The 22364-nt window shown below is 35.0% G+C and overlaps 1 protein-coding gene and 1 pseudogene across 2 annotated transcripts; one reads left to right on the top strand and one right to left on the bottom strand.

Moving 5' to 3' along the window:
* The first annotated feature begins 6744 nt into the window (after positions 1-6744).
* On the top strand, positions 6745-10482 carry LOC122608495 (annotated as a pseudogene).
* Positions 10483-10697: 215 nt separating this feature from the next.
* Positions 10698-18836, bottom strand: LOC122607359 (DDT domain-containing protein DDR4-like). Of its 2 annotated transcripts, none has more exons than XM_043780316.1 (12): positions 18288-18836; positions 18083-18193; positions 15662-15748; positions 15520-15557; positions 15345-15426; positions 15155-15261; positions 14389-14539; positions 13701-13793; positions 13089-13209; positions 12682-12715; positions 12390-12575; positions 10698-11704 (listed from the first exon to the last, which is right to left on the bottom strand). In XM_043780316.1, exons 1-12 carry the CDS (start codon positions 18660-18662, stop codon positions 10945-10947), a joined length of 2145 nt encoding a protein of 714 aa, XP_043636251.1. In that variant the 5' UTR covers positions 18663-18836; the 3' UTR covers positions 10698-10944. The 2 variants fall into 2 exon arrangements, with proteins under 2 accessions (XP_043636251.1, XP_043636252.1); XM_043780317.1 differs by having other exon boundaries at positions 10698-11698.
* Positions 18837-22364: the final 3528 nt, after the last annotated feature.

Here is a 22364-nt window from a genome sequence, read left to right as displayed (position 1 = left end):
AGACATAGAAATGAGGCCTTTCAATAGGGTTTTTTATCACAAAATGAATGCTCATCAACGTCCCCTATCTTTTTTCTTCACTGCTATTCATTTTTTGCCCTTTTTTATGTATGATTTTGTATTTTTTTTTTCTTCACAAACAACAATAGCAACAACTCAAAAACATATGTACATACTTATTAAATTTAAAAACATAGTGTATAAATCATGAAACCTTTCTTCAACAATCCGATATTTTTTGGATCTGGTCCAACACCTCAAAATTTTCCATCAGACTCTAGTTCTTCCGATGATGCGGAAAAGGTTAGCTAACATTCTCACAATTGCGCAACATGCGCTTGATCAAAAGGTCCGCGATACTGCATTCTCTTCAAGAAAGATTACAAACACAGACACTCGTGTAGAGACACATGACCGCCTTGTTCGAGATTATTTCGGTGAAGACCCAAAATTTGATGCGGAGTTTTTTGAAACACGATTTCGGATGAGCTAAGAGTTGTTTTAGAAGATAGTACGAGATATGGAAAGTAACTTTGAACATTTTAGAAGGAAGTTTGATGGTCATGGGAGGATTGGGTTCTCGAGTTTACAAAAATGCACATCTGCCATTTACTAGTTAGGATACGAAACTAATCCCGACAGCTTAGATGAGTAAAATATGTCAGAATGGATGTCATATGACATCCTTAATTTTTTTGTGATGGAATCATTAAGTTGTACCGGTGGGAATATTTGTGTAGGCCAACGCGTAATGACGTGCAAATTTTATTTGATCATCATGGGTCTTATCATGGTTTTCCCAGCATGTTAGGAATATATATATATAATACATAGTTATAAATTTCGTGTATATATATGTATATGTATTACATAGTTATTAACTATTCGTTAAAATTAATTAAGAGTATATTTTTGGTATATATTCATTAAACATGTATATTAGGGAGTCTTCATTGTACACACTGGTCTTGGTTGAATTGTCCAACGGCTTGGCATGGCCATTACACGAGAGGTGATCAAAAGGAGCCGTCAATAATGTTTGAAGCAGTGGCGTCACAGGAAACATGGACTTGGCACGCATACTTTGGTGTTATCATTTCAAACAACGACATAAATGTGTTGAATTAATCTCCCTTATTCAATTGTTATGAAGACGACACTGCACTAGTCGTTCCATTCAATATAAATGGGACTGAATATAAGTACCCTTACTTCCTCGTTGATGGGATCTACCCAAGATATGTGATGTTTGTGAAAACTATTCCTCATCCAACCAGTGAATAAAGGATTGCTAAGGCACAGGGGGTTGCACGGAAGGATGTGGAGCGAGCTTTTGGTATTATCAAAAAACGCTGAAAAATACTTAAAGAACCGGCACGACAAATGGAGGAAGTAAGTTTTAAAGAAGATTCAACAGAAACAGTGAAAATTAAAGCAATGAAAACTCAAGATCAAAAGTTTGATCTTGACAGAACTCAAATAAAAAGAATTGCGATTAAGTAAACGACACCAAAATTTCTTAACCGGGAAAAACCCTTGACCCTATTATGGAATCTCAGGTAAAAACCCCCGGGAGGAAGCAATCGCTCCTACCTGTAGTATTTTATTAATGATCAAGAATTACAATACAACGAATTACAAGCATTTTGATTGACTAACTAAATACTGAAAATGAATGTAAATGATGTTTAGAAGTGTTGTTGAGTAAGTCATGATAATGATGAATGTGATCCCCTTTTCATTGATGCAGTTCTTGTAATTATAGAGCTAGACGTTGAACCACTTGTGCAAAATATCCGGGATCTTCCTGGACTTGCTTCATACGTTGAAGACTTGGTAGAGATGACCGTTGAGACTTTTTCTTTACATGGCAGAACTCTTGTCCATTCCGATCTCTATGGTTGACCTTATATACCAACCATTATGACTTATTTCCTCATGTGTAAATTGTTCTTGACTTATTTACATAACATGACCGTCAAGGACAACGACCGGTTAATGTGTGAAGTTGTGATGAGCATCCATTTTGTGATAAAAACCCCTAAAGAAAAGGCTTCATTTCTATGCTTAAATGAATTAATATTCCGGAACTATCGATACTTAATGAATGATATGTTTGTGCAGGTTCCCGGAAGATGCGAGAGAGGGTAAATGACATGAACTGACTCAAGAAGGAAGCCTATGAAGTTACAAGACACAAGGAAGTGGTTCGGGAGCCAAACGAAGACTCAAGTGCAAGACAGCAGCCACCAGCGCCGCTGGACACATACCCAGCGCCGTTGGTGCTCACCAGCGAACGCTCTCCAGACCACAACCGCCACTCGAAGCTTCACCAGCAGCCGCTCGAAGTATCACCAGCGCTGCTAGCCCATTAGCCAGCGCCGCTGGCAGGCCCACCGGCGCCGCTAGTCGGCCCAGATCAGTAACCGACTTAAACACCTATTTAAGTCGAACTAACCCTCAAAACCCTAAGAGAGAGCCGATTCAGCAGCCCTAGCCGCCCAGGAATAACCCTAGATCGAAATTGCAGATTCCAAGGAGGTTTTGGAGCATCTAAACACCTTCCGATCTTCACTCTTGGTCTAGATCTTTCATCTTTATTTACTCTTTGTCTTTGAACTATGTCTTTTATATTCTCAGACTTTGTTATTCCTTTAATAATGCTTGGCTAGTAGGCTGAATACTTGTTTGGATCAATGTGATCATGTAGACGCTTATTGTTTTACTGTGTTTGTTTAGATTCTGTTGGAGTGTGCTTTATTGTTAATCGTAGATCCATGTTTATTAGTAATTCATGTTGCTATTGGTTTTATATCTGAACATATTAGTTTAATTCTGATGATTGTCTATGATCATGTACTAGGACTAATATGCTAGGACAGAAAACAACTAGTCGGTCTATAACTAGAAGTAAAAAGTGATTCACTTGTAACCAAGGGATCCAGAACCATAGTAACTAGGGTGAATTGAACATGAAGCTTAACAATACCAGACGCGATCCTTTGACTTGGAAACGAGCACTGTGGTCACCGGAGGGAATTATATCTGGTCATGGCTTAAGAGCCGAGTAATTAAAAGATGAATTAGTAACACAATCTTTAGGTCATAATACTTAAAACAATGAATCAAGCGAGAATTTGTTTTAAAGGGTAGTGTGAGTCTAGCGACAACACTACTACTTAGGTAAAGTGAATCTAACGAGAATCTGAACCGTGATTAAGTTTCCAACGGGCTAACAAACCAGTAGGATAGTATTTGGCCGTACCATGAGATTAGGGATGCCAAACAAGTATTTTAATTTAATTATTGATATTCGTCCTTTCACAACTATTTTCAGAGTAGCCTTTTGCTGCAAAGCATTTGGTTATATTTTCTTATTTAATTGCTAAAAATTAGTTTATTAGGAGTTAGTGACAAACCCCCAAACAAACTAAAATTACACGTACTACTAGATTAGGTAACGCAACGCGTCCCTACGAACAATCCTGTAATTTACCACTAGGCTATACTCAACTGACCGGGTTCGCTGCTCGTTAAAGTGTGTGTTAGTTTAGATAGTTACTTGTACAACATAAATTTTAAAGACTAGGAAATAAATAAAAAACATACACCCATCAAGTTGAAAATGACCATTTGGCTCATTTAGTCCCAGAACCTTTGTGGAATGAAAGGTTTTCAACACAATAATGTATAGATGCGAAATTACATGATAATATGCAAAGTTTTAATCAAATGATACATTAAGGGTGAGGGCCAACACCAACATCGTTGCCGCCACCACCACCATCTGTCACTGCTGTTGCCAACTAATGTTTTCAAACCAGTCGGTCCACCCGGTCAGGCCGCGCTGGGACTGGTAATTTCAAGATTTTCAGCTTGATAAACCTCGGTTGGATAGCGGATTGTGAACCGGTGTGAACTGGATGAATCGATCGACTGGCCCAGAACCAGATCGGTAATGAAACCATTTTGGACCGGTAAAAAAAAGTCAAACCATTTTTTTCAAGGAATCCGATTTAATATCTCATATTATCACAGGAGTCTGGTAATTTATTGGAAACATGGATGGAAAGCCCTATCACTATCGGGGTGGATTTGGCGGGAATCTTAACTGTCGCCATGTTTTTGAAAGGTGGTTCTTATCCTCTAGTGCAAGGATGAAGGTTATTGGAGATATGGTGGTGGTTGTGATTAAATTTATGGGGAAAGCCAGAGATGGAGGGTGAGATTTATTTAGAAAATGAATATTTTTATTACATGATAGATAGATGATTGGTAGATGATTAGTAAATGATTTAAGAAGTAATAATATAGTCTAGATGATTAGTAAATGGTTTTATTTTTTAAAAGTGTGGATCATTTGCTCGCAACAGAGGATATAGCTTTCATTGTCTTAACCGGGTCCACGCTAGAGAACCCCCTCACCCTCAATACCTTGTAGGAGGAGAAACCTTCAACTAAACCGCCCGAAAGCTTAGTGTATATACATTTTTTACCTAAACTTCATAAAGTACTAGATATATTTAATATTAGTATTAATGTATTGGAAAAGTGAATATAAGGTTGTTTGGCACCTAGGTGTGGGACTCTCACATACTAACTTTTAAATATTTTATGTTTAATGAATAAATGCTTGGCCTCGACGAATTTTATGGATTAGAAATATTAATATATGAGTGTTCCATATTTAGGCTTTGATATCTAACAGTCTTATATAACCACCCCCTTTATATATATATATATATATATATAGAGAGAGAGAGAGAGGAAAGTTAATTTGATTACACATGGGAAAAAAGTACAAAAGTACACTCCACGGCCGTTGGATCAAAGCTTTGGATGGATCAGATCAAGCCTTCTTCCTCCTTCCTTCTTCTCCAGCTAGTAGCCTGCTTCTTCTCCGGAGAGACTACCGCCGCCAACTACCACCTCCTTCTCCAGTGAGACAACCACCACCAGCCACCATCATCTCCGATCACCCCAACCACGGCGCCGGCTACAAGGGCTTCGTCCGTACCATAGCAAACCATCACCATCTCTTGGATCGCCGCCCATCAAATCCATACGATTCCCATATGCGTCCATTGACAACCAATTTAGATTGGATGAGGGCCACTAACCCGTATTGTATCCACCCGAAAACGAACCTGATTCTCGCCGTAAATTCGGCGGAGATGTCGCCGGAGGCGGTGGCGGTGGTTGTTCGCCGGAGAAAAAGGAAGAAGGAAGAGGTGTGGTGGTCACTGGAGAAGAAGGTAGCCAGAGATGATGGAATTAAAGAAGGTTGTACTTTTTGTACTTTTTTTCCCCTTGTACTCAAAATATATAAGGATGGTAATATATATATATATATATATGATTATAGGGGATGGTAATATAAGGATGTTAGGTATCCAAGCTTAGGTGTGAAATACTCACATATTAACTTTTTAATCCATAAAATTTATGGGGTTGAAGCATATATTCATTAAATCAAAAAGTACTAAAAATTTAGTATTTAAGGGGTTTCAAACTTAAGTTTAGGTGGTGGACAACCTTATATTCACTTTTCCCATATATATATATATATATATATATGGGGGAAGTAAATTTGGGGTTGTCCTCCACTAAGCTTAGATGGGGAACCCCTCACAGTTTGTTTTTTTAATCCATTAATATCATGGGAGGCCCATCATTTATTTAAAATACAAATACTATTAAAATATTTGTGTGTGAGGAGTTCCCCATCTAAGCTTAGATGGGGAACAACCCATATTCACTTTTCATATATATATATATATATATATATTATGCGTGAAAAGTTATTTTGAGAACCTTTTTTTTGCGAGAACCTTTGAGAACTTTTCAAATTAAGCCCAACCGATGTTTATTCTTTACATGAAAATTGTTTTTTTATTGTTTTATGAATACTTTATGTGTAATTTTGAAGTTTATAATTGTGTGGAGGCATGGATTATCATCCGTTATACAATTATATGGAGATTTGGATTCTTGATTACATGTGTACGAATATTGCTATGATCATATGTATGCAAGTTGATCACATATAATCATAGCAATATTCGTTCACATGTGATCAAGAATCCAAATCTCCACATAATTGTATAACGGATGATAATTCATGCTCCACACAATTATAAACTTTAAAAATTACACATAAGTTATTCAGAAAACAATCAAAAAACAATTTCCATGTAAAAAACAATCATCAATTCGGCTTGATTTGAAAAGTTCTCAAAGGTTCTCGCAAAAAAAAGGGTTCTCAAAATAACTTTACCCTATATTATGCAGTCCAAAACTCGTCCGGTTTTCAAAACATTGTCGCCCACATCATCACCACCTGTCATGCCGTCATCGCCACCACTACTATCTGTCGCCGCCAACATTATATTGGTGTTATATTGGTGTTGTCACCAACATTGTCGTCATATTGCGCGGATATACGGCAATTAATAAAATATGTGACGAAGAAATAAAGAAGAAATGCTATTGTTAATAATGTGTTGACAACTTGATAAATAAAGATTGACAATGTGGCTCGGGCGCAAGTGTCACCATCTTTGAAATTTTTGTAAAGTGCTAAAAATAAAAATATACTGTTTGATTTCCGGCCAAAGGTCGGTTCGGTGTCACAAGCTCTTCATTTTCTCTCTCTGTTTCTGCATGTTGATAAATATTGCTATATGCTATTAGTCTTTCAAAATTCTACTTGGTTTCATTTATATATTTCTAACAAAAATGAAGATGAAAAGAAATAGTGATAGTAAATTAGAGTGGTTTATGTCGCTAAAAAAAGTTCAAATCCTAACAATTGTGGGATTTGTGTATATGATTATATTTAGTTTTGTAATTCCTTTTTTGTTCAAATCAGTTAGTCAAAAAAATGATGATAATGATCACCTTTCAAGAAATAATTTCTTAACATATCCTCTTGGCATCATACCAAAAAAACCAAGGAAAGTTATACAGTTTAAGGCCTTGTCTAATTTGAATTATGATGTTAACTTACGAAAAGATGGATTTGTGGGTATACAAAAGAATGCAATGGAAGCATTTTTAGTAGGGAAGAAGTATTGGGAAGAACTTGAAATGGGTAAATTTCGATTACAATCGAAAAACAATACGAAAGAGACTTGTCCGAATTCGGTTATGTTATCGGGGTCTTTGTTTGTTATACAGGGGAGTGTTTTTGTGTTACCATGTGGAATGACATTAGGATCACATGTAACTATAGTTGGAACACCTGGAAAGGGTCATTTTGAGAATAATCCAAAGATTTCGTTGTTGAAACCGGGTCAGAATTTGATGATTTCACAGTTTGTGATGGATTTACAGGGTTTGAAAACGGTCGATGGGGAGGACCCACCAAGGATTTTGCATTTTAATCCTAGGTTGAAAGGGGATTGGAGTGGGAAACCAGTTATCGAAATGAATACATATTATAGGATGCAATGGGGACTTGCTCATAGATGTGAAGGATGGAAGTCTAGAGTTGATGAAGAAACTGGTAAGTCAGTCAATGTCCAAATCATAGTCATTTGAATTTTAGTTTTTCTAATTTTTTCTAGCTTTTGAATGAATTTAGTAACATAATTATTTTGAAATTGCACTTAGTTTGTTGCGAATGAATTCAATTTAGATCTTTGTCTTGTCATTAGTAATCTTTTACCGTTAGGATTAGTATCTTGTGGCGGCAGGGCTTGAGCCTTGTGGTATCGGGATTATTAACTAACCAAGAGGTTGTGGTATTAAGTCCGAAGTATGGATAGAATGTGTAAATTAGTTGCATTTCAGAAAGGAAAGAATAAATAACAGAGACTAATGTTGTGCTGTTTTATAGTTGATGGTTTGGGGAAATGTGAGAAATGGATGCGTGATGATGATAATACCTCCGAGGAATTGAAATCGAGCTGGTGGCTAAACAAGATGATTGGGAGAACAAAGGTGAGATATGATGGGCCGTTTCCATTTGTAGAAGGGAATCTATTTGTGCTTACTCTAAGTGCGGGCTTAGAGGGTTATCATGTCACTGTTGATGGTAGACACATAACTTCATTCCCATATCGAACTGTGAGTTTTTACATCCTTGACAACTATTAGATCTAAAAGCATTTTTATTCTGTGTGAAGATGTAAACTTTAGGATATTCGGAGCCATTTACTTATGAAAGCATTGTTTGGGTTACTTTAAATCTCAATCGGGTCTAGTTAATCCACCAACTTGTTGAAAGTTGTGCGAAGTATATCTTCAAGGCATTCAACCTTGAGACAGTTTTTTTCAAAGATTTGAAATGTACAAGACTGTTTTTGTAAAATTGAGCAGCTTTTCCTAATGTCATTTTGACCAGTTACCCCCTCCTCTCATCTTGCGATCTCTATTAAGATGTAGACGAACTAAGATTCTCATCGAATGTTTTTTGTTGATATGTTTATAGGGATTTGCCTTAGAAGATGCCACAGGTCTGTCTTTGAAAGGAGATGTTGATGTCAATGCTATATTTGCTGGTTCATTACCCACAACACACCCTAGTTTTGATCCCCAAAAGACACTAGAAATGTTGACCAAATGGAAGACACCACCCCTTCCAGATGCACCTATCGATCTGTTTATTGGTGTCCTTTCAGCTGGAAACCATTTTGCTGAGCGAATGGCTATCCGAAAGTCCTGGATGCAGTATGATCTTGTCCAGTCATCACGTGTTGTTGCTCGTTTCTTTGTAGCACTGGTTAGTCAAAATTGAATTCCAAAGTGGCAATTTGACCATCACTTGTGAATGGGAGGGTTGTGTTCTATCTTTACATGTCAGATTAGAGAATAGAGATATGCACATTACATGGTTATGGGTCAAAGTGGTCGAACGGATCAATCAATTTGGACGTCTTCTAAAGCTTTTTCAGTCAATACAACCTTGTAGACAGTTTTATTCGTAGATTTATATTATTTTTGTAGTAACATTGTTTTTTCCTTTCCTAACTAACACATTCTTTTTCTATAAAAAGTTGGAAAATGTATATAGTGTGTCTTTGGCTGTGTTGCATCTCAAACTGGTCAAAAGGATTAAATAAAAACCTTAAGTGAACATGTCACATGGTGGAACGGGTTGATGTCTACCGATGTCTACTTCATATCATACAACCTTCCTAAATTATTGTGTTCATAGATTTAGTTTATTATTGTGTGAACTTTTACTCTTTAATTAATAAAAATGACAAAAGACTGTTTATGGGTCAATCCAACCCACTGGAACTGTTTCTACCGGAACCAGGGATGACCCCTTTTAGCCCAATCACGCCTGGACCGTTACCGAAAACAATATTGCCACCTTTGTCTTCAGACTCATGCATTGGATTTCAGCTCAAGTCACTAAATTGATATCTTAACAGCATGCAAGAAAGGAAGCAATGCCGAATTAAGAAAAGAAGCGGATTTCTTTGGTGATATTGTCATTGTACCATACATGGATAATTACGACCTTGTTGTTCTGAAAACTGTTGCAGTATGTGAATTCGGGGTAAGTGTTGACATGCAATACAAGGTTCTAGGGACAATGTAGAGATTGTGTTTTTGAAAAGCCGGGTTCTCATTTTCAGTTGTGTACAATATGGTACAGGTTCGTACAGTGTCTGCTAAGTATATTATGAAGTGTGACGATGATACATTCGTTAGAGTTGATGCGGTTCTTAGTGAAGCAAATAAAATTAATGATGGAAAGAGTCTGTATTTGGGAAATATCAACTACTACCATAAACCCTTGCGATTTGGCAAATCGGCTGTGTCATATGAGGTAATCATATTCGACTGATTGTTATGACTGTTTGTAAAATAACTGAAATACCTTCTATGGGAAAAAAGAACTTTTTCTTGAAAATATGCAGGAGTGGCCAGAGGAAGATTATCCAAGTTATGCAAATGGTCCGGGGTACATCCTGTCATCGGATATTGCCAAGTTCATTGCTTCTGGGTTTGAGAAGCATTACATTGAAGGTCTGAATCCATTCATTCAATTCATTTTGTTCCACCTATCCATGAAGAGAAGTTTGGAACATAATAATATACATGCTAATAACAAACTTGACTCACAACAGTTGTTCAAGATGGAAGATGTGAGTATGGGAATGTGGGTAGTAGAGTTCAACAAAACAAAACCTGTTGAGTACGTGCACAGTTTGAAGTTTTGTCAATTTGGCTGCATCCAAGACTACTATACGTCACACTATCAATCACCAAGACAAATGTTGTGCATGTGGAACAAATTACAACTTCATGGACGTATCGAATGCTGTATTATGAGGTGAGACAACATCAACTATTCAATTGATAGCTTCTGACAATTTTGAGTATAAATGGCTGATCAATAGGAGCTCGTTTGAGGGTTTTTCTTCTCTTCTGTTGCTCTTTATCCACCCATGTTACAACCACCAAGAGTCAAAGAAGAATTGTCATACAGAGTTTATGTAAATCTCTTGTGCAAAAAAAAGCTTTTTACCCAACAAAGATGCACCTATTACATCAGACTCAACAAGATATAGCTAGCTTATAATGGCACGACATTCTGAGCAACCACTTTTAGTTTAGAAATTAGTCAGCTTGAATCGTCTTGAGTGCATCAAATTAAAAGATCTAGCACACGGTAAAACAAACCAGATGGGTCAAAAGTCATCTAATGCCTAAAGAGACATCATCTAATCCACTAAATATATTAGGTAAAATGTCATTTTGAACCAAGATAAGTTAATCACTGAAGTATTATCATCAAATCTCTCTTGGCGGTAAGTTTCTACAAAAGCTAAGGCTAAAAAAGGATAAATAAATTGACGTATCTTCTCAGCATACGTTGGGGATATGTTGCATAAAATTTCACCAACGAAGCATAGCCTTCTAAGTTTAACTATTATATTTATATATCATACAACCCGCTTCACTAGACCCCTGGCTCGGAAGCTTTTACACATTATCAGTATCATCATCCTTCAATACGGGTCCGTCTTCAAAGCCTGAACCTGGTGCAAGCTCATTCAGATCAAGAAACCCTCTTTTTTGCGCACGGCCTTCAATATCATCTTGGACCCGATTGTCTAAATTTTCAGGTTTACTGGGTTCTTCATTTTCCTTCTTTGATTGTTCTTTAATAACGGTTGACCGATCAACCTCCGTCTTATTATCATCTTCATTAATATCATCATGGTCATCATTATCATTGTTACTATCAGTAGCATCATTATCATCATCATTGGAAGTGGTATCCTCACTTCCTGTTGAAAAACTGGGGGAATCACTTGCTTCCAAGTATTTATACGAAACATTTGGCTTAGCACGCTTATGTATCTCGGGTTCAGACTCTGATAACTCAATTTGTTGGTAATCAATACGGCTGCGATTAGCCCGTTTACTGCGTCTTAAACCTGTCTGCAAGTCACCAACTGATCTCAGCTTCTTTCCCCTTGTTCGGGCTGACCTCTTAAAACTTGGTGGGGCATCACTATCTTCACTTGAACTCATGAATTCTTCATCTTCAGCATTTTCCTCTTCCAAATGATACTCTTCTTCCTCTTCAGAGGCACTAGACATTTTCTTCCCTTTTCGTCGCTTTATATAATCATCATCGTATACAGCTTCACCAACAATATCATCATCAGTATCCATGTCTGATGCCTCAACGAACTCGCGTGTTGAATACCTTTGAGGCCTCTGTCTCTTCCTGTTGCTATACATAAAACATATTATTCAGTCGAAAACTGTAAGCCTACATGTGGCAATTTTGACCCTTCTGGATGGATCAATTTGGGTAAACACATGATACGATTATTAAAAAAAAAAGGTTAACTAATAAGGAAACATGCCAAATGAGTCAAAAGGGAAATCGCCTGGAGAAATTATTTGTAATGCATAAGACATTCCTAATTTCCTAGTTATTAATTCATAAATAAGATTATTAATTTAATCAAATTTAGCTTCATAAGCATAGCCTGTCGGCTAATTATTAATCAGAAACTAAAATTTTGGGACCAAATGTGTTCCTGGTCAACCAAAACGACCAGCCTGTTGGAAATAAAATATAAGTATACAAGTTCCTAGAGTTAGAAGATCATACTTGCAGCAGGAATTGTAATCTGTCACAACAGGTAATAACTTCTGTTCTTTAGTAAAACTTTTGTATAGCTAATGATACTATCAATAAACCAGTATGGCTTTATTAAAATAAAAAAATTAAAGCAATACAACTTGGTCAAGTTTCATCTCATTTAACCTTTTTAGCCTTTAGATTTTTGGTCAATATACAAGATTTGACCAATTGTAAGTAAAATATGACACATATTAACCATTGTTCAGATAATGACTAGGGGTTGCCTCAGAAACCCAAGAAAACTTGTAAAAGAAATAGAAAGTACCTTCGATCCAACTGTTCAGATGCATGGTCCTCACCAATTTCATCAAAATTGAGTGAATCTGGTGATGACGGGCTTAGTGAGGTCTGATGAAAACTCTGTGATGGGCCAGCCAATGTACCATTTGTAGAAACGTCGTGATGTCTTAATCCCTCTCTTCTCAACCCAGATTCTGAGGTTGATTGTGTCCTGCAAACAGAGAATCGAGAATGTGCCAAAACAAATTTACTTGATAATTCATACAAACACGCAGTGTTGAGAAATTGGAATGGAAATGATAAAGGTAAAAAATTACCTGATAGCCTCATTGATTGATCGGTCATAGTCATCTGCAAAATCATATAAGGCCTCGACATAATTAGAGAATGGAAAAGTTGTACAAACTGACAATAGAGGAGTGTTTTAAAGACTAAAAGGATAGTCAAAGATAGAGGTAACAACTTCAAACCATTCAAGTTTCAATGGATCTTATTAACCACAGTTGTTACTCTTACGGGTCGAGTCACACAAAAAAAGTGGTGAGTCTGTTAGTGACTCTTAGTTCCTCACGACTCTTATCTTGGCTTGCGAGTCGGGGTGTGACTCCGTCAGAGTCGAGGAGTGTTTCAAACTCGTTCGAGTTTGGAGAAGAAGAATGATCCACTGATTGTTGAAGTTTCATCATCTATGCATATATTGTCCCAATCACATAATCAACCTTACCGAAAGTGTAGGACACAGGCTTTCTTCCACGCATGGATCGTCCTGGACCAAGTGCATCAATCGCCATGCTATCAAGAAGAAGAGCTTGTCGATGCTGTTTCTTAAGGAGCTTCTCTTTCCTCTGCACCAACCAAAAAAAAAAAAATTCAGGTGCCATGTCAAGTTTTGGAGCATTTACATACAAATACGTTAACATGACTTATGTTTATCATCTGATAGGCCAAATGGGTTAAACTAGAAATTTTAACCATTATGACTAGTAAGCCCAACAGGTTGAAACTATCTAAGGTGAAATCAAATGCATTAAATTTTTTAAATCGCCTTATTACAATAAAAAAAAAAAAAACAAATCTAGATTATATAAAATTATTATAGTTGTGGAGTTTGGTAACCATAAATAACACCATAGTTAAACTAGATTACTAAAAAATGTCTGGGTTAGACAAACCCGATTTAACACACGATAAATTAATCTGCTTTTACCCATTTTCTAACCCACACAATATCGCACTCGTAGCTGCATTTTTAATCAAATAACATTACATATTTATGAGTGGAAGAATAAATGCTATCAGTTCAAAAAATGGGGCTAGAAGAGAGACTCTTCATTACCTTATGAACTTTTTCAATCTCTGGTAGCATGTCATTTATAATTTTCTTCCCAAATGAAGCCTCGGTTCGATTTTTGCTAGAACATAGCTTTTCCTGACAAAAGAAAGCTAAAAACCTTACAATCAAGAATGCAAGATATAAAGATGTGATTCTAGAGAAGTATCTACGATCACAACTACAGATTAGAACCGGTAATTTGACTTGTTCACTTACAAAATCAGTGGGTTTGGTTATCACCAATATCAAACATGTTAAAGAAAAAATGCAACAACAAAGAGAACATGCCAAACAGGCTGAAGTCGCCAAAATGTTCTTTTATTGATATAACCTCCTAATTTGCTGTATTCAAATGCTTAGGAATTTAGGATTACTAAGAACCATTGTCAGGATAAGGATTTTGGAATATACTGAATGCAGTAATATTATTTTATGAAGCTTGAGAAAAGGGACAAAAAGGGTTGTTAAGTCAACTGTCCCTTCCTGTAATCACCCTTATTACACTAATACAACTACAAGTCCCCGACTCACCCATCTAGCGATTTCTGATTGAGATATATCACCAACATTTGATATACCAAAACACGGAGAAGAAAGTTATTCTGACTTGTAAGATATAACCTAACAATGCTTAGCAACATAATCTTTTCTCAACAGACTAGAAAAATATAACCTAAGTTGGAGAACTTACTGAAACATCTATAAATTCATCCAAGCTAGTAGCAACTGTTTCCCACTGGTAAGATGGAACGGACTGTACATTTTTCCCCTTCCCTTTCTTTACCTCCACTGATCTGATTTCACGGTATAATCTCTGCCCAATGATTTGATCATCCTCATACCTTCTCAAATAAGAAAGAAAACAATTAGTTTAACAGAAATAGAATGCAAAAATGAAGACCATCACATATAATTACAAAGACAATTAGAGGTGGCAAAATGGGTGGATCAGGTAATAGGTTGAAATAGATTAGGTATTAACAGCGGGTTGTTGGGTCCACCCCTCCATTTCATTTGAACAATACAAATTGTTAGTGTATTATATGTGTCTATAGAAACTATATTATTAAACAAATATAGTCATATCTAACTTGATCAAATAAAACATTCAGAAGTTAGCCAATGGGGTTGGTGGCCCATTGGTAATCCACCTGCGTTCGAGTCTTGCTCTCAGATTTGTGGGAGTGGATTATTGGGGGGGGGGGGGGGGGGGGGGATGTTCTAGCTTGCATCCTAGCAATTCGTATAGTTTAGGATTAGGAGTAAGATAGAATGCCACTAAAAAAAACATTTAGAAGTTAAAGCCATTATCACATTTTATGTGATCTAAAACCCATTTAACCTGCTCGGCAGGTTAAAGTTGAGAATAAGGCTCTACTAATATTAAACCAAATCAGAGACCTTAGGATGATTAAGATCAACATGAAACAAGTCAAGAACAAAAATTGTAGTAGTACCAATAAAAAACTCCATGAGAATCGCCACCTGTACGCTCTTTACGAAATGATGAAAGAGGTATACCATGTTTAATAGAGTCATCTATATGGCTTTTGATATCTTCTTGCTGCAAAAGATGAACCATAGTCATAATTAACAGACCATATAAAAAAAGAACAAGATTTGGTTACAATTAGGAAAAAAAGGTACCTCAACACGAATATCACATAACGCTTTCAATATAATCACACGAATGCAAGGATTAAGTGAGTTATAACTTTCGATCTCTGCCCTGAAAGAATAAAAGATGGTAACTAATGATGAAAATAAATACCATATATAACTGATCATAAAATCATAAATGCAGCATAACTTCATAACTTACCCATGTGATGCAACGATAGGCAATTCCCCCTCTGCAACCTGCATTAGGTTTTCAAGAGTAAACTCATTTATTGACATACAACAAAATAAGGTTACAACCTTAATGCAAATATACTGCAAACGAAGCTAATAATAAAGTGTACCCAGTGCCACCAATCTTTTAGCTTTCTGCATAGAGCAGTAACCCATGTGTTTCTTCCTAATGCCATCCGTGTAACTGGAGGTATTGCCTAAATAAAAAGTATCAAAACAGGGAATGCACTAATGTTCAATTTCATCAAGACTTTGAAAGCTACAGAATATAACAGACAAGATAACTAAAAGGAGATAACAATTAAGAATATATATACTTATAATTGGAAATTCAATAACAAAATAGATAAATGACCATGAAATAACAAATGAGCGCACAATAGAACTAATGTGATTGTCTGTTAAGTGTGTTTTCATATTGCAGAGACATCAAGAATCAAGATTTCACTTTGACATTCAATTTTACTAGTTGACAAGAACTAGTTTAATTTTCCCAAAAAAAGGCTAGTTTCTACTAAGATGGATAAGATTATGGTGATTTAAACATGGCTAATACTGGCGTTTCTACGCAAACATAAACTAAGAATGATATATATCATATGCAAAGTCAATTGGGTAGAAAACCTTAATTGAATCCAGAAATAGGATGGCTATTAGATATGAAACCCAAATCATCAGTTGTTCAATGTACAATTTCCTACTTTTAAAAAAAGCTATCACTTTAGACTACACCATACAAGCATTATTTAACAACTCTAACCATATCACCAACAACAATGTAGACCAGAATCCAACTATCAGATGTCAATAGGGCACAAACTTGAATCTTTCTTCACATTTTAAACTGCACCTAAGGTTTGATGGTCTTTAAATGTACTAATTATTAGCATATAACAGTAGAGTAGTTTTGCTTCATACATTACTTGACAGATATATGTTAGATAACAGAGTGCAATCTTTGTTTTTCGATAATTCGATATACAGCTTTATTTGGGTAAGGCTACATTCATAACAGAAGAAAATCTGCATAGCAAAATGAGATTTTATTGAATGGATATCAATCCCCAAGATAGTTAAAGATAGATACATTCATATCGAAAATGTTATGAGATACTAAAACATTAATCAGTCATGACATGGAGTAAGATAACTGCACAAGATTAGGGGAGTCATCATTATTCAAGTACCAAAATGGCGGAGTAACTTAAATAGAAGTATCAACTGAAAAAGAATGTAACTTTATTTATGAGAATCTGTAAAATGTTATACGCGAATTGGCTCAAGATACTTTTTCCATTCCAGACATAGGCTTTTGTTTCTCATTTAGCTTCTTAAAATTGCACGCACAAACTCGCCCAGATCTAGGTCGTGCAATTCGGATAATGAATGCCCCGACTTGAATATGTTTGCACATTATTTGGGCTTCCAAATTTCGATACTATCACCAATTGACCTCCGATTACCTAACTAATGATCAGCTTGACATACATTTCTGAAGTACTCGTTACATAGATCTACACATTTCATTTATTGTTGTTACAAGTACTTGTTTATTAATTGTTGTTCTGAAGCTACAAAGTTTTAAGTATATGTTAGTCCCTTTCAACACTGTAGCTGAATTTACTTTTTGGAAATTGATTAAACAAGATAATTAAATTTGATAACTTGACCAAGTCAAAAGTACTTCAAAGCCCAATTTTTCTTATATGTTTCTGTTATCGTTACTACATGTCCTTTCTCACGCACAAACTCACCAGGTAGGGCTTGCTTGCAAAAAAGAAAACACTTGACGTACCAGACTCAAATATATGTTAATCCATCATCTAAACTTCCACGTGCACTATCACCATTAATTTGATATAAAACCATTTATCCAGGGAACTGGTTGACATACATTCATGACGGATATCTTCCAGATATCCCCACTCGTTTACTTGGGTGTTTATGAAAAACATCCATTTTTAGCCACAAATTTTTCAAGCATATTTTAAACCCTTTCGAGGTTATTTCCGGATTCCAAACGAAAACCCAGGTCCGAAAAAAGCTAATCAGTTCAAATGGGTTTACACAAAGTGGAAAAACAAATTCTTGTAAAGCTTTAACCAATAGGTTTATTTAACCTACGAAATTAAATTTTCACCATTTTTACCGATATCAGTCTTTTAATACACAGACTTACCAAATTTAAAAACAATCACTATTCGACATCCTATAACTTAACTAATCATCAGTTTTACATACATTCCCTAAAGCTACAACCTTCCATGGCTCCCCACATTCCATCTTTCCGTTTTTATACACAATTTCTTTAGCCATTAGTCTTATTCTCTAAAGCTGCAAACTTCCAGACATATTTTGGCCCCTTTCTAGATTCCTAACAAAAACACAACTCTGGTCGTAACAAGTCAAAACCATTCACATAACGTGTGCTTTGAAAAATCTAACTGAAACTTTTAACCTTTTTTTCTCATGCATACATAGTAACCATACATATAAATATATAGGCATATCATACAAATACTACAACGAACCTTTAATAATGGAATATGTATGTCAGCCAAAGTATCAGTCGGCGTAATCAAGGCTGTTTCCAACTCATCCACCGAAAACTCAACTTTAATATTCAAAACCGGCCGAAATACCTACAAAAACACAAACATTTTCAACACTAGCATCATAATAACTTCACTATACAAAAATAACAAAAAATAATAATAATAATAATAATAAACTCACATTAAAGAAATTAAGAATTGAAGCTAACTCCGACATTGACCTAACATTCCAGCGTTCCAACTGCGAAATCGGCGGCTCTTCCACCAACTGTGTCACAATATCACTATACGGGTTCGGTGGAGACGGCGGTTGCTCCTCCTCTTCCTCTCCCCCGTCTTCCTCATCTTGCCGTCTCACAACCCGTTTTTTTGACTTCTTTTTCCGTCTGTCTGCAACCGCCACAGCTTCTGCAGCCGCAGCTGCGCACAACCGAGCAGCAGAGCGTACAGTACACGCACGAGACGGCCTCTCTCTCCTAAATACACCATTGTTGTCGTTTTGATTATCTTTTTCACATTGGATCGGGGGCGAGGAAGGTTCCTCAGACATATTCATCTTGTCACCAATAACAAGGCAAAAAGCTGCTCCTAGGATTAATTTAAGGTTGTTGGTTTTGGTTTTAGGTAAAGGTTTTACTACATTTAGTGATCACATTACATACATATAGTAATTTTTCAAAAAGTAATTATAATTAGCATATATGTTATATCATCATCACAGAAAAATACAATAAATAGAAGAAGAAATAAAAGATGGAACAAAATTAGGTGAAAAGAAATTGAATATATAAGGTAGAAAAGTATTTATCTAACTGAAATAAATATAATATAAAGTAAATAAATATAAAAATATAATACTGTAATAAATATAGGTAAATAAATAGGGGTTTGATTTCGATTAGGGCATGAATAGACAAGAAAATAAAAGGGTGAAATAAGTTTGTTTGTTTGGACTTTGGAGGAAAGTAAAAAAAATTATAATAATAAATAATTTTCAATGGTGAAGTTTGATTGGATGAAATTTGAACAAAAAGAAGGCAGTTTCTCTCCCTCAAATCAAATCTCTCATGCTCTTCAGTGTATCTATATCTCATGAAATTTGAACAAAAATTATGTTTATGTATGTCTTGTCACTCTCCGTTTCCTCTTTCCTGGTTTTCTTTATTCTATTAATAATTTTTTTCTAGTAATAATATAGTTTTTTTTTTTTTAATAGCAAAGTTTTACAACTAAAACATCAAATATTTATATTATTAACTTAGTTATAGTTATCTATATTATAATTAAAAGAGAAAACTTTTCCAATAAATTATTAAAATATACAACCTAAATTTTTACTTATATTTTTATTTATATTATTTATCTTCTTTCTATTTTTAATAAACAAATCAAGTTCAGTAAAATTCTTAAAAAAAATATATGTATATAGTTTTTTTATATCACTTAAATTTTATTTTTGGTATTTTGTTAGTGTTTGTTATTATTTGATATGGATTGTTACATTATTATTATTTTTCATCTGTTTTAATTTACTTTGTTGTTAATTATAGTTTGATTATAACTTCTTTTTCTACTATAAAAGGGTTTATTCTTTTAAATTTGTTTTATTTATCTTTTGTTATTGAAACGACCCGACTCAACTCGACCAAAAGATTGAAAAAAAAATTTACTGGCCGTAAAAAGTGGTCCTAAATCTATGGTCGAGGGCCGTGAATTTACGGCTTAATTACAATTGACCGTAAAAGCCTAGCCGTAAAATTATGGCTTATATTATAGCTAGCCGTAATTTGCTCCTGGATTTTTTTCTTCTCTGAAATAAAGTAACTCAAAAATACACGGGTCGTAAATTTATGGTCTTGGGCCGTAAATTTACGGTCAGGTCTGCAGAAAATCATTTTGACTCAAATTTGATTCAAACTATTTCCAGAGCTCAAATGCTGAAACCAAAACACCAAAAATAGTAAAATCACATATTATAACATAATGAATACATCTGAAACCTTAAACATTGATATTTACATTAAAACGACCAAACGGGTCGCATTACCCACATTGTCATTATCCAAAGTCAAACAAACAAGTTTATAAACCAAAAGACCTTCACATGATGTAATTTGCATAAACATACCAAAATAAAGTTTTACCAAAATGACAAAGTATCATGAGCCATGATGAGATGGGATATCTAAGTGTCTACACAAAATATCATTCTTCCATGAATGGCAAATACCTCCAAGCCTTCCAAAAGCAACTTCAACTTCAAATCAACAAATTCCTAGTTCTTTCTTCTGGAACCGCCTATAAAAAGGGAAACAACTAAAACGTAAGCGAATGCTTAGTGATTATACTTGCATACATTTATATACACAAAGGAAGGCAACGCATAAAGGAGTATTACATGTAGACTATGTCACCGTCCTGTCATAGCTACATGCTCACCTTTGCACTTTAACGCTATACATAGATCCATATAAGCAAACAACACAATCAATATCACATATTGGGGTTCTTATGCCCCATTCACAAGAGGTTCTTAGGCCTCGTACACAAGGGGTTCTTAGGCCCCGTTAATCACATATCAAGAGGTTCTTAGGCCTCATTAACCGCTATGCCACAAGGGCTTTAACGCTAAATCGATTTCCATACATGAAATCCATCATCATATGGAAATCGACCCAACGTATACATAAAGGTATGCAAATATACTCACCTCTTTCGCGACTTGAACAACAACTCGATTAAATGGCAATGCATAAAATATAAGCTTTCAACCTATAATCACATCATAAAATGCATATAAGCTAACATTCACAAACTTGACTAGATCAACTTAGTCATTCTTACTCTTTCACTATCATTCCTAACCCGACATCATCACATTTTATCATTGAGTTGCTTTTATCCAACATTTGCTTAAATGCATCAATTAATCATCATCAACATCACTTTTATCATCAAAAGTTTAACTAGTGATTATCACCATTTTCTCAAAATAACTAATTTCATGCCAACTTGTATATTCTTAGTTAAATACATAAAGCAACTCAATAATAAACCAAAAAGAGTAAGAATTTTGGGAGAAAACTATACAAAACTCAATTTCTAGCAAAAACCCTAAATTTGAATTCCTCGAGAACCCTAATTCTAAAAGAAAAAAAAAATTGAAATTAGGAAAAATGAATCAATACGTCTAGAATGGAATATAAAAGATTAGGGTTTCCAAACACAATTTCTTCCCCCTTTTCTTTCTTGAATTTCGGCCCTCCAACACATATAATCAAACACTCACTTTGAATTTTTATGAGGTATTGTAAGATTATTATTATTATTATTGGATAAATTACTTGGATTGCATGAAGAGTTAAGATTTAGATTGAATTAGAATGAGAAGAAGGTTGGAGAAGGATTCTTAAAAAAAATGCAATGGTGACTAAGGGAGGGAAGATGGTTGGCACTCCCTTGGTATGCCACACACCTAATTCAAAATTAGTGGGTATAATAATTGTTATCCGCTAAAATTCCAACTAATTTAATCTCATATCTAAAAATAAAATACTAGAAAATTATTTTAATGTCAAAACTATAAAAAGGGATTAATCTCTTTACCTTAAAAATATCGGGATGTTACAATTATTTTTCACCTGTTTTGTTATTTATTCTTTTGATTTACCTTTGATATATATATATATATATATTGAGATTATCCGCCCATCGAACGGAACTAAAGACTAGTTAAAAATATATATATACAACATAATTTTCATTTTCCACAAAAAAGATAGATCAATGAGAACTACGTACTTAGAGTCAAAACTAAGAGAAAATCACATTTTTAGTCTTTTAAGTTGGCAGGATTTTCAGTTATTATCCTTAAATGCATTAATTACTGGAAAAATCCTGAAGTTGATCAACTTTTTCACTTTTCACTCTGAGACTAATAGCCGTCTATTAGGTCCGTTAAGTGAGGGACAGATTCGTCGTTTCACCATGATCCCTTCTTTTTCTACTACCAAACTCAAACACAAACCCAAATTTTAAAAATTACGGCTATAACACCCGTCATTTTAAAACCTGAATTTTCAAAAGCTTTTGTCAAACGACGTTTAGAAATGCGTAAAACAAAATCTTCTAAAATATAACTAACCCTTAACGGATAGTTCATTTAAAAAGGTGGTGTTACAGCGATCATATCATTAAAATGGTATAAGATAATCCAAATTAGGCACCAACAATAAATGGCATCATAAACAATACATAA

Source organism: Erigeron canadensis, chromosome 7, assembly GCF_010389155.1.
Source record: "Erigeron canadensis isolate Cc75 chromosome 7, C_canadensis_v1, whole genome shotgun sequence".
NCBI classification, from domain to species: domain Eukaryota; kingdom Viridiplantae; phylum Streptophyta; class Magnoliopsida; order Asterales; family Asteraceae; genus Erigeron; species Erigeron canadensis.
This window is presented reverse-complemented; position numbering and strand designations above follow the sequence as displayed.

Excerpts from the sequence above, each read along its gene's own strand:
- LOC122607359 (XM_043780316.1), bottom strand. The coding sequence starts at position 18,662 with ATGAATATGTCTGAGGAACCTTCCTCGCCCCCGATCCAATGTGAAAAA. Across the intron at positions 18,194-18,287 it reads CAATTCTTAATTTCTTTAAT|GTATTTCGGCCGGTTTTGAA; the intron begins GTGAGTTTATTA and ends GTGTTTTTGTAG. Across the intron at positions 15,427-15,519 it reads CCTATCGTTGCATCACATGG|GGCAGAGATCGAAAGTTATA; the intron begins GTAAGTTATGAA and ends TTATTCTTTCAG.